The 14,321-nt window shown below is 37.2% G+C and overlaps 1 protein-coding gene across 1 annotated transcript; it reads left to right on the top strand.

Moving 5' to 3' along the window:
- Window positions 1-13,370: 13,370 nt before the first annotated feature.
- Window positions 13,371-14,177, top strand: LOC128132376 (F-box protein CPR1-like). The gene has a single exon (XM_052768909.1). It carries the CDS (start codon window positions 13,371-13,373, stop codon window positions 14,175-14,177), a length of 807 nt encoding a protein of 268 aa, XP_052624869.1.
- The last annotated feature ends 144 nt before the right edge of the window (window positions 14,178-14,321 follow it).

The raw sequence follows: 14,321 nt of genomic DNA, 5'->3' as shown, positions 1-14,321 counted from the left end.
ATCAGTATTAAACTTATGGCGAAACAACCATATAGATTGGACAATACTAACCTCAACGGGTCGCAGAACAAGTGTCCAAGTCCCATTGGAGATAAGTGCATTGTACTCATCGTGTATGGCCTGACGCCAGTTTAAAATGGGCTTGACAATCCCACTCTTAAGATGAGTGTTCATGTGATGAACAGGAGGAGGGGAAAGAGTGGATTGAGTGGGTGGTGAGGAGGAGGAAGAGGAAGGGGAGCCCTCGGAGGATGGGGTTAGAGGGGCTGAAGTGGTGGGGGAGTGAACTAGGGGTAGAGTCAGTACGAATGAATCCGTAACTGTGGGGGTCGGGTTGGATAAATGTGGAGTAATAAGTAAGGGAGTATAATATTGAAAAGGTGAAGGTGTATCGTATATGTCATCAAGAAATTCATAGGGTGGAGGATCATTTGGGGTGACGACTTGGAAGGGAAAAATGTTTTCATCAAAAATAACATGACAAGAGATTATTGTCTTGTGCGTGGAGAGATCGAGGCATTAATATCCGCGGTGATGGGTTGGGTATCCAAGGAAAACACATGGTGATGATCATGGTTCAAGCTTGTGAGAGGTTGTGAGGTGAGCGAAACAAAGACACCCGAATATACAAAAGTGTGTATATGTGGGATGGATTTGAAATAATCGAAAATGGGGAGTTTCATTTTTGATTGATGTGGAGGGTAGGATGTTTAGGAGATGTGTAGCCATGTAGAGGGCTTCCACCCAATATGTGGGTGGGATATGGGCATGAAAGAGAAGAGTGCGAATGATGTTATTAATGGTGCGGAGCATGCGTTCGGATTTCCCATTTTGTTGGGAGGTGTGAGGGCATGGAAATCGAAATTTAATTTCGTGGGTTGAAAAATAGTCATGAAATTGTGTATTGTTGTATTCACCACCATTGTCACATTGAAAAGCTTTAATTGTTTGTTTGAATTGATTTTGGATGTAGGTTGACAATTCAACAAATTTGGAGAAAACATTAGATTTTTAAGCTTTAATGTCTAGAATAGCGGCATTGCTTTATCCACCAACTGTGCTATGAACCGCCCTAGAGCCATTATTTTTCCATTTAGGGCCTATATATCTTTTAAGCTCCGTGGCTCTATCGTGTAATAGGTCAGAGACCATTTCTGGATCTGGTTGGATTCCCTCTCTTGTTATGTAGTATCCTAAGAACTTTCTTCTTGTACTCTGAATGTGCATTTTTTGGGTTTAATTTCATGTGTTCCTTCTATAGGGTTTGGAGGGTTTCCTCAATGTCTTGCAGTAACCTTTGGTCATTTTGAATTTTGATGACCATGTCATCAACGTACACCTCTACACTTCTGCCAATCTGATCTTTAAATACTTTGTCGACAAGTTGTTGTTAGGTGACTCCAAAATTTTATAGCCTGCAGTGCATTTTGATGTAGCAAAGTGTGTCGTGATCAGTGTAAAACGCCGTCTTTTCCTTGTCTTCTTTACCTGTCAACACTTGGTGGTAGCCTTTGTATGCGTCGAGAAAACATTTCCATTTGAACCCTTGCAACGATTCCAATTTTTGATCTATCTATGGACGTGGGTAGGCGTCCTTGAGAAAGGATTTATTCAAGTCTAAATAATCTATACATATCTGCCAACTTTCGTTACCTTTTCTAATCATAATTGCATTAGATATCCATACGGGGAAGAATGCTTTGCATAGTATGTTCGTGTCGACCAACTTTGCTATTTCCAGGTTAACTGCTTTGTTCCTCTCACCCACCTAGCCTTGCTTTTTCTGTTTTTTCGGGCTTACTCATGGCTATAAGTTAAGCATGTGTTCAATTACCTTTCTGTCTATCCCTAACATATATGTCGGTGTCTACGCGAATACATATTTGTACTTCCTTAACAGATTCACCAGTTTTTCCCATATCTATGAGGGGAGCACTATTCCAGTTCGAGTTTGCTTTTCAGGAAAACTGCCATTGACCACTTCTTTTTATTTTGGAGTCTCGTTGTGCTTTTGCTTTTCCCTTAGCTATCTCTGTTGCCTCCATGATTTGGTATCACCGGTGCTCCGGACGGTTTTCTATCATCACTATTGTTGGACCTTCTGGTGTATTGAATTTAACTAGCCCATGTATTGGCGAAGCTATGGCTTCGAAACATAACAAGGTTATTCACCCCTAGATGATGTTATGCTCTGTCGAGTGGTGTACTACAACAAATTCTATCAGGTCCGTCTTTTTCCTCATGGCATCTTGGCTATATAAGGATAAGGGTAGTTGTATTTTTCCAAGCGGCCATATGGTGTGTCCCGTAAATCATGTCAATCTTCCCGCTGTCGGGCAGAGATGCGTCCTCCATTCTTGAGGTAATTGTGTGAAACAATGCTCACATATTATATAAGCCAAACTACCCGTATCAACATATACTTGTGATTTGCAAAACTGCGAATGCGAGCTTGGATGACCAATGGCTCATTTCCTTGCCAACCTATCGGACGTAGGTCATCTACCGTGAAGCTTAAGTTCATCATGTTTCTTATCAGATCTTTTGTGTCATGACCATTTGTGCTTCTTTGTTGTTGTGCCTTGATGGTCAAGATTTATTGGGTTTTCTCATTGGGTTGCTTACCATCTGTCTGCTGCCATCGCGCATTTATTTCACATTTTTATGATCGGCTTGTGCTGCTTAATAAGATCTTGACGATTTAATGATAACAAAAATATGAATAACAAAAAGATATAAATAATCTGATATTTTACTAAAAAGAAAGATTTACAATATGAAAATGAATAACAATTGGTAGGAGAGATCCCATCATACTCTCTCTAACTAGAGGACTACATTTTTAGTGCACACTTACAAATGACCACTCACTCTTTATTTATAGAGATAGGTACCTTACAACAATAAAAGGAAATATAATAACCTAACTACCACTCATAATTTGTGGAGCATTTCCATGCTTCAATAATCTCTCCCTAAATGCTCACAAATGATGAGGAATAAAAATACAGTGATAAAAGGCTAAAATACATAGTAACCAACTAGCAAGTGTGGTAATAAAATGATACATAATGAAAACCAAATGTTGAAATGTCTCTGAAACTCTAAAGTGCATGTGATGCATGAAACTGGTTGATGAAATCTTTGTAGTCAAAGTCTTCTAAGCAACAAAGTCAAGCATCTCCGGTGTTGAAGAGTGAGAGTCCAGTCTATAGATGTAATCACTGAAGGAAGACGATCAACTTCAAAAGTTTACCACAATAACTTCTTAACTGAATGTCCTCTAATCAAGTCACACTTCGGCTTCAAAAGTCTGAAACATCTCTAGTTCTCGAATCATAATACACCCAAAATTCTTCAAAAGAATGACCTGCTAAAAATATGAGACATCCTGAAGTAAAGTCTGAATAATAAATAATCTAGATCCGGGAAACATCTAGTGAAGCCAAAAATTTGGTCATGATGAACAAAAAGAAGTGCCAAGTAGTATCACTAAATAAATCATCATATTTAGAAGTCTTGAAAATCCATTCTAAAACAATCATAAAATCTAATCCGGATGATAACATAATATTCTCTCCCTATTTTTGATAACCAATGCCCATATATAAAAAATAAATAAATAAATCTGGATGGAGAGGGTCGGATACCAAGAGCTTCCCATGCTCTCCCAAGATATATGAAGGGTCTCGACAAACACGAGAATGAGAGTAAAGTAAATAGTCATCGGTCATCTATAGCTTGTTGATTTTGTCCCATAAACTGTATGAACAAGTACCATATTAACAATAAGAACTCTGCTTGAAAATCTCTACTTTGCTGAAAAATGTTGATGTACCCAAACTACAGTGCCGGAACTCTTGAAGCGGTCTTCAATAAATAAAGTCTGCTTGCTCAAGACACATGGTTCGTCAACCGAAGATCAAGAGTGACAAGTCATAATAAGTCTTCAAAGTGCGAAGGTTGCGAAGCAACTTTGTTGATCAGGCGCAACTATGGTGCAAGCCTTGCAAAGAAATATAATATGATGTCTGACTGCAGTATGGATGATAACTGATCCTAAGACACTGATCCAAGGAATGCTGGTCGACGGACCTTGATTAAAGGGCAGTCCTCATGCGAAGAATAATAAAATTCTTCCAATATAATCAGCAAGAAGTAATCCATCATGACGATCAAAGCTTGAATAAATATCCAATAATAATCTCTTTCGCGAAGACAATAAATTGAGTCAAGTAAAAAATTAGTCTTCGCAAAAGTGCTTCCAATCATGGGTTGTGGTTGGGCAAAATTGGTGTTAATAAAAATAATTGGTTTAAAATAAAAGAAATAATTGATAAAAAATTGGTGTAAAAAATGGTATATGTTGGGGTTTGCGAAAGAAAAAAAAGGAAAACAGAAAAAATGGTGATAAAATAAAAAATATTAAATGAGTGTTAAAAAGAAAATAATAAGGAAATATAGGCTAAAAGGAGGTTGTAGTATGAGAATGCAAGGTTTAGAAAGTGAGAGGAGAGGCAAAGAGTGGGCAGGGCTGAGATGCAAGGGTCTGCGGTGAAAGTTGAAGGTTACCGCAGAGCAAGGTCTACGATGGGAAGGGATGGTCAGTAGTGAGGAGTGAGGCGGGTAGGTTGCAAAGAAGGGGCAGCGAGGAGTAGGTGATGAAGAATCAAGAGGTTAATTACCGATGACCGAAGTTTTCGATGGGTTTAGAGGGTCTATGGTATATGCTTTAGCCTTTGCTAAGCCAAGATAGAACACAGAAGGTTAGTCTGCGGTATGCGAGGATGGGTAAGAAATGTAGCCGGCTGCGGTAGCAGTCTTCGGTGTCTCGGAGTTAGAGGGACCGTAGAGGCTGTGCATGAGAGGACCTCCAGTAGAATTCTGGTATAGCCTTAACTCCTCAGTATGGCATATAACTCTTCGGTGAGGTTAGGTCCTCGGTCTAGTTTTGAGTTGCCGTACTGAGCACCGAGGATGAGAGGGTTGATGATGAAAAATGTCGTTTTTCATGAAATTTTGATACCAAAAAGGCTACAACTTCGTGATTATCAATGAGATTTTTTTTCTAAAGCATATGCGGATAAGATGGGGGTGTTGGGAAAGGGAAAAAGTAGAAAAAAGTAGGAAAAAGAAAGGTAAAAAGTAAGGGACAAGGCATGGTTTAAAGAAAATATATGGGTGTATAGTACAAGGCATGGGAGACAAAAAGGTGGGTTGATGGGTAAAGTCACAAGGATTATTAGGAGGCACGGCTAAGCATTAATGGTGGAGTAAATGACATATGTTTTCTCAAAACAACTTCATAACGTCCAAGACACTTTAACAAAGATCTACCAGTTTTAAAATAAAGCACAAAGAGCTTCTTACCTTGATGATTTATAATATGCTGGTGATATGAACTAAAAAAATATGCTTATAACATCTTCAAAAAGAGATCTTCTCCAATATTTTGCAAGATACAAATCTCCAAGTTGTATGAAATCGAAAATCTCTTTGATATCATCCTCAAGAACCATCTTTTCCATAAAAACCCAAGATATTGTGTCTTCATTCCACATCATAAAAATGACTAGAGCAAAATCTTGAAATGTTTTATACCATAAATATAATCTTCCTACTTCTTTTTCTTCAACAACAAGATAGAAAACTTAGAAAACCTGTGATTTCTGCAGAAACATGAACGAGACAGCAACAACATTTATTCTTGAAAGCTTGGAAAAGCTCGAATCAAACACTTAAAAATCAGAAAACTCATCATAAAAATTTCTAATTGCGAACCCATAGTTTTTTGTATAAATATCGAAAAATCACAAGATGAAAGTAATTGATTGGGATTCGGTCCTTTGAAATAACCGCTTAGATTTTCAAGGTACGACTCTGATACCAATTGTAGGATCTCATTTTAACGATCGACTTGTGCAGAATAATAAGATCTTGACGATTTAATGATAACAAAAATATGAAGAACATAAAGAGATGAGTAATTCAATATTTTACTTGAAAGAAAGAGTTACAATATGAAAAAGAAGAACACTTGGTGGGAGAGATCCCACCATACTCTCTCTAACTAAAGGAGTGCATTTTCGGTGCACACTTACAAATGACCACTCCCTTTCTATTTATATAGAGAGGCACCTTACAAACAATAAAAGAGAATATAATAACCTAACTATCCTCATAATTTATGGAGAATTTCAATGCTCCAACATCTTTTTTCCTCTCACTTGAGCCTGAGAGTCCGTGCCACTATATGTTACTAATACTTTTTTTTTAATTGAATGAAATGCAATTTAATAAAATACAATTATACAAAATTAATAAAATGAAATTACTTCGTTAATTAAAAAATACATACTAAATTAAAACATAAAAAATCATAATCAAAACATAGTAGTATAGTATGTAACACCTAATCATCGTAATCATCGTCGCTCAACATGTCGTCATAAGCATCTCCCGAATCATCTACAAATATGTATGAGTCATCATCTATATCTTCGAAGTCGTCTTCTACATCATCAACAACAAAAACTCACGTAGGCATTGAAGATGTGCTTTACCAAATCAACGTGAAGATTGTGGTGTCTAACGCAGACGTACCAATACCTACTCCTTCAACATTTGGTATATTTTCATTTTGATTGTAGCGACAAATCACACCTGCCTCATCTTTTATAATCATATTATGCAATATGTTGCATGTATACAACATGCTACTTATTCGTTTGCACTCGAACGATCTTGTTAGTATTGAGAGTATTTGACAACGTCTCTTTAGAACATCAAATTATCGTTCAATAGACATCTACAAATTTAAACATTAAAAATACACATAATACAAGTTAAAGATCAATCCAAATATATTAAAAACATATAATCGTAACTTTTACATCAATTTACATACAACAAAAATAAAATAAAGTATAAAACGAATGTCAAAATGTTAAATATTGTGCATAAGAGCACATCAAGTTACAATGCTTTTTGTACTGTACTTAAGGCTTTTTGCAACTGTTTCTCCGGTACTCTCTCTTCCCCCACAGTGTGTGTGGTATGGGCTTCAAAAATAACGGCATGGCAAGTCGAGGATATCATTTCCCTATTTAAAAAGATTTCTCTCTCTCCTAAAATTCTTTCTTACATGCTTCTTCTATCCCTCTTTAGGAAAATTTACCTCTTATGTGCTTAGATTAAGTGCGAGAGGGTGAGCGGTGAGAGGTGATAGGTGAGGGATGTTAGATATAATGTTTCTAATGGCGGTGGTTGCAGACTTGCAGTGAGTCGTGATGGTGGTGATGGAAATTATAAATCATGTCGATGAAGATTATGGTAGCATCGATGATTAGGGGTGATTTTGTTGGTTGAATACTAGAGAGATGTAAGAGGAATGGGGAAATCTCTTCTCTGATTTGCACCAAAAGCTTCTCATTATCGTTGGCTCCATAACATGTAATAATTTTTCAAAATCAAATTTGTATCTTTGATGATAGGGGAGAGTTCAATGGTGCTTATGCTCTAAACGAACTAAAATTTATCACCAAAGGTTATGGGTCGGAAGAAGCAGGAGAACGACTGGTCCATGTTAGCAAATGTACAACTTTTAAAGCATGAGGTACGGATGTTGTGCTTTCAAGTTTCAAATTAAGAGATCAATTTAAGGTTTCAAAATAAGAGATTAATTTTCTGAGAATGCCCATATTTGGTTTTGGTAATTTTGTAGCTTGGAAGTGGTTTTAAACTACTCAGTTTCATGGAGTAGCTGGCATAAACTTCAAAGTACGAACTATTTGATTTCATCGACCTTATGTAATTCTAACATCTTACAAGTTACTAGTTGTGTAGAGCATATTTACACTATCATGAACTGTTAGAATTTTTTTTTTATTCCAATTGCATGATAAATCCACTAGATCAACTCAGTTGCTGCAAGCTCTAGCAAGAATGCGAGATGCAACTACAATTATTGAAGAATAGCCACAAAAAAACTCCAGTGAGGCCTTGAAAAAATGCCCAATAAATTGCTTTTTATACCAATACATGCAATGCTAATTAAAGTTTTTACCCATAATTCATTTACTTTTTTTTTAATAATTTCATGCCTTTTGGTCGTTTTATGGTCTTTAATAGATTGCTTAATGTGAAACACAAAATTATAAAATAAGACCATTGTTTAATTGTATTCTTATAAGTTATAACATAAAGAAATGAAAGTAGGATGGTCTAATATAAACATAAATAAAAGTACATTGTTATTTTTTATGTTTTAGCTTTTTATATCTTGAACCATATTCATTCATTTCATCTTTACCTTTTGAGCAACATGGTTTTAAACCATATTTCTTATGTTTTACTTGCTTTTGGGATTGTGAATTTATATATGGGCCAAAACTTGTAGGTTCTGCCATGGCATTTTCATTAGTGACATGGACTGCATGGAAGTTGGTTAGGGTATCAGGCAGCCCAAAGATCATCCAAAAGAAAATCGTATGATAAGTTCAGATTTCAAAAGATGGATTATAGTTATTAAAGTTCAGTTTACCCTTTAAGATCATTTGAAGATGGGTGCGTTCTTTTTCATGTTGAAATTTATGAATAATAATAATAATAATAATAATAATAATAATATTTATTCGCTTTTAGTACCCAATGTATTTCACAAGGAGATGGGGTCAAGACTCAAGACATTCATTGTTAATGAACTAGTTCACATGGACTTCATTACTATAAACAAATCACATGGATCAAAACTATAATATACTCATTTTGTTATTTTAAATATTTTTTGAATATAAAGGACACCAATTCTAACTCAACAAATTTCAATGGGAAGAATAAAGGTAACTTGGGCAATGTACTCTATTTATTACCATAAGATTATTAGTTAAAATGAAAAGTATGTTGCTATTTTTGGTAAGATATTACACACGGGTGAAACTTAAACTGCAAAAGGACATTTTATCACAAAAGTTATTGCTTAAACTTCCGCTACAATGCACGGCTTAAAAACTTCGTCTACCATGTGTTTTTATTCAAATAAATATAAATAGATGTGAAAAAAACCAAAGTTTGTTATGAAAATGATTCATTTCCACGTGCTTTTATTTAATTTAACTAGTTCAACCGGTCTAAATTAACCGGTTCACAAGTTGGTTGTGCCCAGCTTCACGATTCCTCCATAAAGGAGGATTTCTAATTTTTGGACACGAACTTTCCGATTCATTATCTTATAAATAAGCAAGTCAAAGACTTTATCCATTAAGACGTTTGTAAGAATAGAGATCTAGAAGTTGGAAGATATATTGGTATGAGTTAAGGTGTTAATGATTAAGTTAGGGTTTCAGGGGTTTACACAGGGCGTAAATTCCCTTATGTAGGGAGTAGGGCTATTTTCCCCCGTTTTGCCACCTTAGGCTCTACACAGGGCGTAGAGTTGTTACACTGGGCGTAGACCGGATGGAAGTTAACTTTTGAATATTTGAACGTTGATCGTTGACTGTTGACTTTAACTAAGTTTGAATTTAGGTCAAATGGAGTATTTTGAGCTGTAGTTTGAGAATTGGTCCCTGATTATTGAATAAGTGACCTTTAGAGCTGTTATTTGGATGTATGATAAGTTCATCTATCTTCTAGACTTCGAGGTGAGTTGTCCTCACTATACCCGTGGGTCGAAGGCACCAATGGTGGCCCACTAGATTGTGTTATGTATCCTTGTGTATAGGATGTTGTTATGTTGTAATGATTTGTTAGATTGGTAGATCTATATGATTACATGTGCTTGTTGGTTCTTGTTTATCTATTTCATATGTCGACATAGTGTGGTTGGGTTGAGGTTGTATTGCTCTGTGTTGTAAGCCAATAAACTTGGGGGCAATATGGTCTGATGACTATAGACCGAGGTAATCCAGTCAATGACTGTGAATCCGAGGGTAATCTAGTCTGATGATTGTGGAACCAGCATGCATGCTTGTATATATATTGTTGTGTGGGGTATTTTGGGAGAATTCACTAAGTTTTGGCTTATAGTGGTTTGTTTCATGGTTTTAGGTACAACAGATGATCAGAGCAAGGCGAAAGCATGATCATACACATCCTCCTGCTGATATATGGAGGTTTTTGATACTCTGATTTTCTAGATTTGTCTTGGAAACAATGGTTGATTATATCTTGGTTTGTGGAAATGTTTTACAAAAATGAAAGTTTTTATCATGATTTTTGGGATGTTACAAGTTGGTCTCAGAGCCCAGGTTTGAGAAAATTGGATGAACACTTGTGTGATTCCAGACTTAAACAAGGAGCTGTAAAAATAATTTTCAAAATTAACTCTAAAATGATTAACAGAGAGGATGTGATGTGTACAATCAGTCGGATCCAAGGAAAGTATTCCCCAAGATACCCACACTTGTTTGTGTATGGATGATGTCATAGAATTACATGCTATCTGGTAGGCTAGGGATCTTCAGGAATTGCATGATTGAATTGTCTGATTTATGATGCCTAATAGCCTAGGAGAATTTTTTTATATGCTATATGGAACTGACATTATTATTGTGGTTTCTTAGTGTATACATCATAGTTGTACGTAACTAAGATTTTATAGCCCGAGGATGTTTGATTTAGCCTTATTTCCTATTCTTCATCTGGTTGTGGGCTTAGGTTAGAATCAATTATTAGATTGTCTATCGAATCCAGTGTTATGTATAATTAGCATACACGAGCGACTGCAGGGTTAGTAGAAGTTTCATGAGTAAGTGTGATTTATAGAAGGCCATCATAAAGAATTATTAGCCACTCTTAAGATGGTGAGTATAGTATGTATGTGTATCCTAGTTGTTGGGCTATGTGGTCGGGTAGTTCGTGATGATTCCTTGAGACAAATACGGGTAGGTGTAGAAGGTAGTATGGGCATGTTCTACTGGAAGCACAGGACCCATATGCGTATCAAGGAAGTTACGAACCCTGAGGATTTGGTGATCCTGAAATGACGTAGTAGTATGAATTGTGTCCTTTTTGATGTATCTCAGTTTGTTTCAGTATGACGATCATTAGATGTTCAGGATCAGGAACTAGCGGACCGGAGAGGCCAAGATTGGCCGATGATGAAATTCGTGATATGATCACCACCCAGGTGACCATGGCTGTTAGGGAGGCGATCCCGGAGGTGTTTAGGTCTATTAAGACCGACATGATCAAGTTGTTTGACGAGCGCTATGCTACCGTCTCAGAGGTTGATGCTGTCGTAGCCTCAAAGGAAGTTCACATGTCCTGTTACTTGAGCATGCTCCAGACTGAGATCAGGGAGTATGTATCGACTTAGCAGTAGCATTCCATCTCTGAGTTGCATTCGGTTGCTCAAAGATAAGAGATTCCGATTGAGACCCAGACTAGAGAGAGGAGGCAAGCCCTAGTTCATACTCAACCAACAACGAAGCGGTTCAAGCCCTCTGATTCACGATGTGGAGGCCAGAGGGGTAGTACTTGTGGCAGGTGCGAAAATATACATGAAGAAGCGTGACGATCAGTGATTATGTGCCACAAATATGGCACGGAAGAGCATATTGCAATGGATTACCATACACATGCTCCACTGTCGAGCACTGGGATTTGCTACCATTGTGATCATGTCGACCATGTGAAGGCCAGTTGTCCATTGCTCGTTGCTAGAACACTGCAGGCACTAATTCCTACTACCTTGAGGATTACAGACGGATGCCAGGGAAAGGTTGAGGCCCTGAAGGCCAGGGGTCGTTCTTTCAGCTTATAGCAGAGGAGGCTAGGGTGGCGCCTGACATCGTCACTGGTATGTACTCATTTATTATTCTTTCACTTTATTTCCTATATGTTTATCCTTGTGTTTCTGATAGGAATCTTCTTAGTGAATTCATTGCTTGCTCTTGTGCTTTTTTATTCGGGTGCGAGTAGGTCCTGTAGCTTAGTCATTCTATAGGGATTTTGGTATATCCCATAGGAAGTAGGAGTGTCCGTTGTGAGTTTCCATCGCCAACGAACACAAGGTTTCTGCTTCGAGTGTTTTCAGTGATTGCACTTTAGAGATCTTTAGGGTGTCCTACCCATTTGACCTGATCCCCATCTTAAAGGGAGATGGGTGTGTGTGTGTGTGTGATGGCGGGGATGGATTGGTTGAGCAAGTTTGGGGCCATGATCAATTGTAAGAGGCAACTGGTGGTAGTTTGAACCCCAAGTGGGGGAGAACTAACCATATATGACGAGGGTACCAAGATCGGATCCACTTTTTGTTCAGCAGCCAAGGCCAGGTATCTCCAGCATGGATGTATGAGTTATCTCGCATATGTGATTGACAATCTTTTTAGCTTATTGACTTATTGACCTTTTCACTATAAAAACTAATCCAAACACTTTTTTATAAAACTCTTTTTTACTACCACTATAAGTCAATAAACATTTTTGTCTAAAAACACTTTTAAAGTTCAAAAAGCAATCCCACACCCCTAATAACTCTAAATATGCTATGGTTCACCGAAAAAAATCGAACACCCAACAAGAACTTCATATGGTGCTTCAGTTTGAAGATCGAACACCTTACAAAACCTTAGACCTCGAAGCAACATCTCGTAAAGGACTTCGCTGATGCCACATTAGGTGAAGCAGTAAGTGTTATGTGTGTATGTTTTAGAGAGAGAAAGAGAGAAAATAGAATAAAGAGAGAGACGAGGGAATAGAAACGTGGAAAATGTGTTTCACTTAATAAACTCGTATCGTTGGAAAAATGATAATCAACGGAGAAGATGCTCGGAGTCTCGTCGGAGTTGTCAAACATAGCAGGTCATATGAACGTTTTTTGAAGAGTTCAAATAAATTTAATGGGCAAATGTAAATAAAAAAAACTTAGTGATTAAATAATATAAATCAAAGAATTACCTTATTAAGTGATTTTCCCAATTTTAAAAACTCATTCTCCTCCCGTCATAAAAACCAAACCCTAGAAAGTCATAACATAACCATCCATTAGCACCGAAAATCAAAATGTTGGCGACATTAGTTTCCATCTTCAAGAGGAAATCTTGAGAAAGCTTCCTGTAAAATCATTGATTCGGTTTAGATCTGTGTGCAAAGCATGGAAGCGTGTAATCGAAAGCTCTTCTTTTATCGCTGCTCACAGTGTTCGACAAGACGAGTGGCAGAATCTTTTAGTAAGGCATCTTGTAGAAGGGAAGGCAGAATATGTTTGTATTATCGACGATGACACTTTCCCCCAACAGAGGTTTGTTCCAACTCTTCCCCTCTCCTTTCAACGGCTTCAAAGGTCAATCGTGGTCGGCAGCTGTAATGGGTTGGTGTGCTTGGATGGTTATTACTATGAGAAATAACATTCCCCTCTTGGAAAGCCGATGATTATGCTTTGGAATCCTTCAATCAGAAAATCGATCGCCATTGCTGTGCCTGAGCCAGGTATGTCTAATAAGATGGATGAAACAGTTTTTGGTTTTGGTGTTTGTCCTGTTACTCATGATCCTAAGATCATCATGATTCAACAATTTGCTCCCTTACATGAAAAACCCAGCAAAATCAACGACCCTCGTGAAGTTATGCTTTACACATTGAGTTCTGGGAAGTGGACAAGTCTATCTCCTGCTTCTAGCAATGTGCTGAGTAAATCGATCCGAGTTCAATGGTATGGGCAAGTTATCGATAGGTTTATATATTGGTCTGGTTTGCATCTGAAGGCTTTAAACAGTAGGCTGATTAGATGGAATTGTAATCTGATTCTTTCATTTGATATGACTGATCATACTTTTCAAGTGATAGATCTCCCAGATAGTTTGGCGAAACACCCTCCTTCTAAGATCTCCATTTTTAAGCTAAGGGAATCTCTTGTCATATTTCAAAGCAATGAAAAGGAAAAACAGTGTCATGATGTTGTATGGATGATGGAGAATAATGGTGTTGAAAAATCGTTTACAAAGGTATTCGCCATTATTGCACCTGAATATGGGTCGTCTATTAGGGCAATGGGACTCAGGAACAATGGAACGCTTATAATGCAAGTGAAAAAAGATTATCGTTGTGAAGAAAGTGAAATTGTTGTATATGAGCCCAAAACACAACACTTGAATGCTCTTAAGATTGATGGAGTAAGGAGTTTCTCCACTGTGAATTCGTACAAGGAAACACTAGTTTTGCTTGGTAGTGAATAAGTTGAAAAAGATGGCTTTGAGTTTAAGACTTTTTTGAATATGTTGTTTCCTTTTACCTAAATGGACTTAATCAAGTAAGCTACATATGAGTTTCTTTTTGACTTGATGTTTGTGTTTTGATATGCCAACATGGAAATGTCGTGA

Source organism: Lactuca sativa, chromosome 2 (genome assembly GCF_002870075.4).
Source record: "Lactuca sativa cultivar Salinas chromosome 2, Lsat_Salinas_v11, whole genome shotgun sequence".
In the NCBI taxonomy this organism is placed as follows: domain Eukaryota; kingdom Viridiplantae; phylum Streptophyta; class Magnoliopsida; order Asterales; family Asteraceae; genus Lactuca; species Lactuca sativa.
The sequence above is the reverse complement of the archived record's forward strand: the minus strand, read 5'-3'. Positions and strand labels throughout refer to the sequence as shown.

What these genes read in the sequence shown, in the direction of transcription:
- LOC128132376 (XM_052768909.1), top strand. Translation starts at nt 13,371, where the DNA reads ATGATTATGCTTTGGAATCCTTCAATCAGAAAATCGATCGCCATTGCT.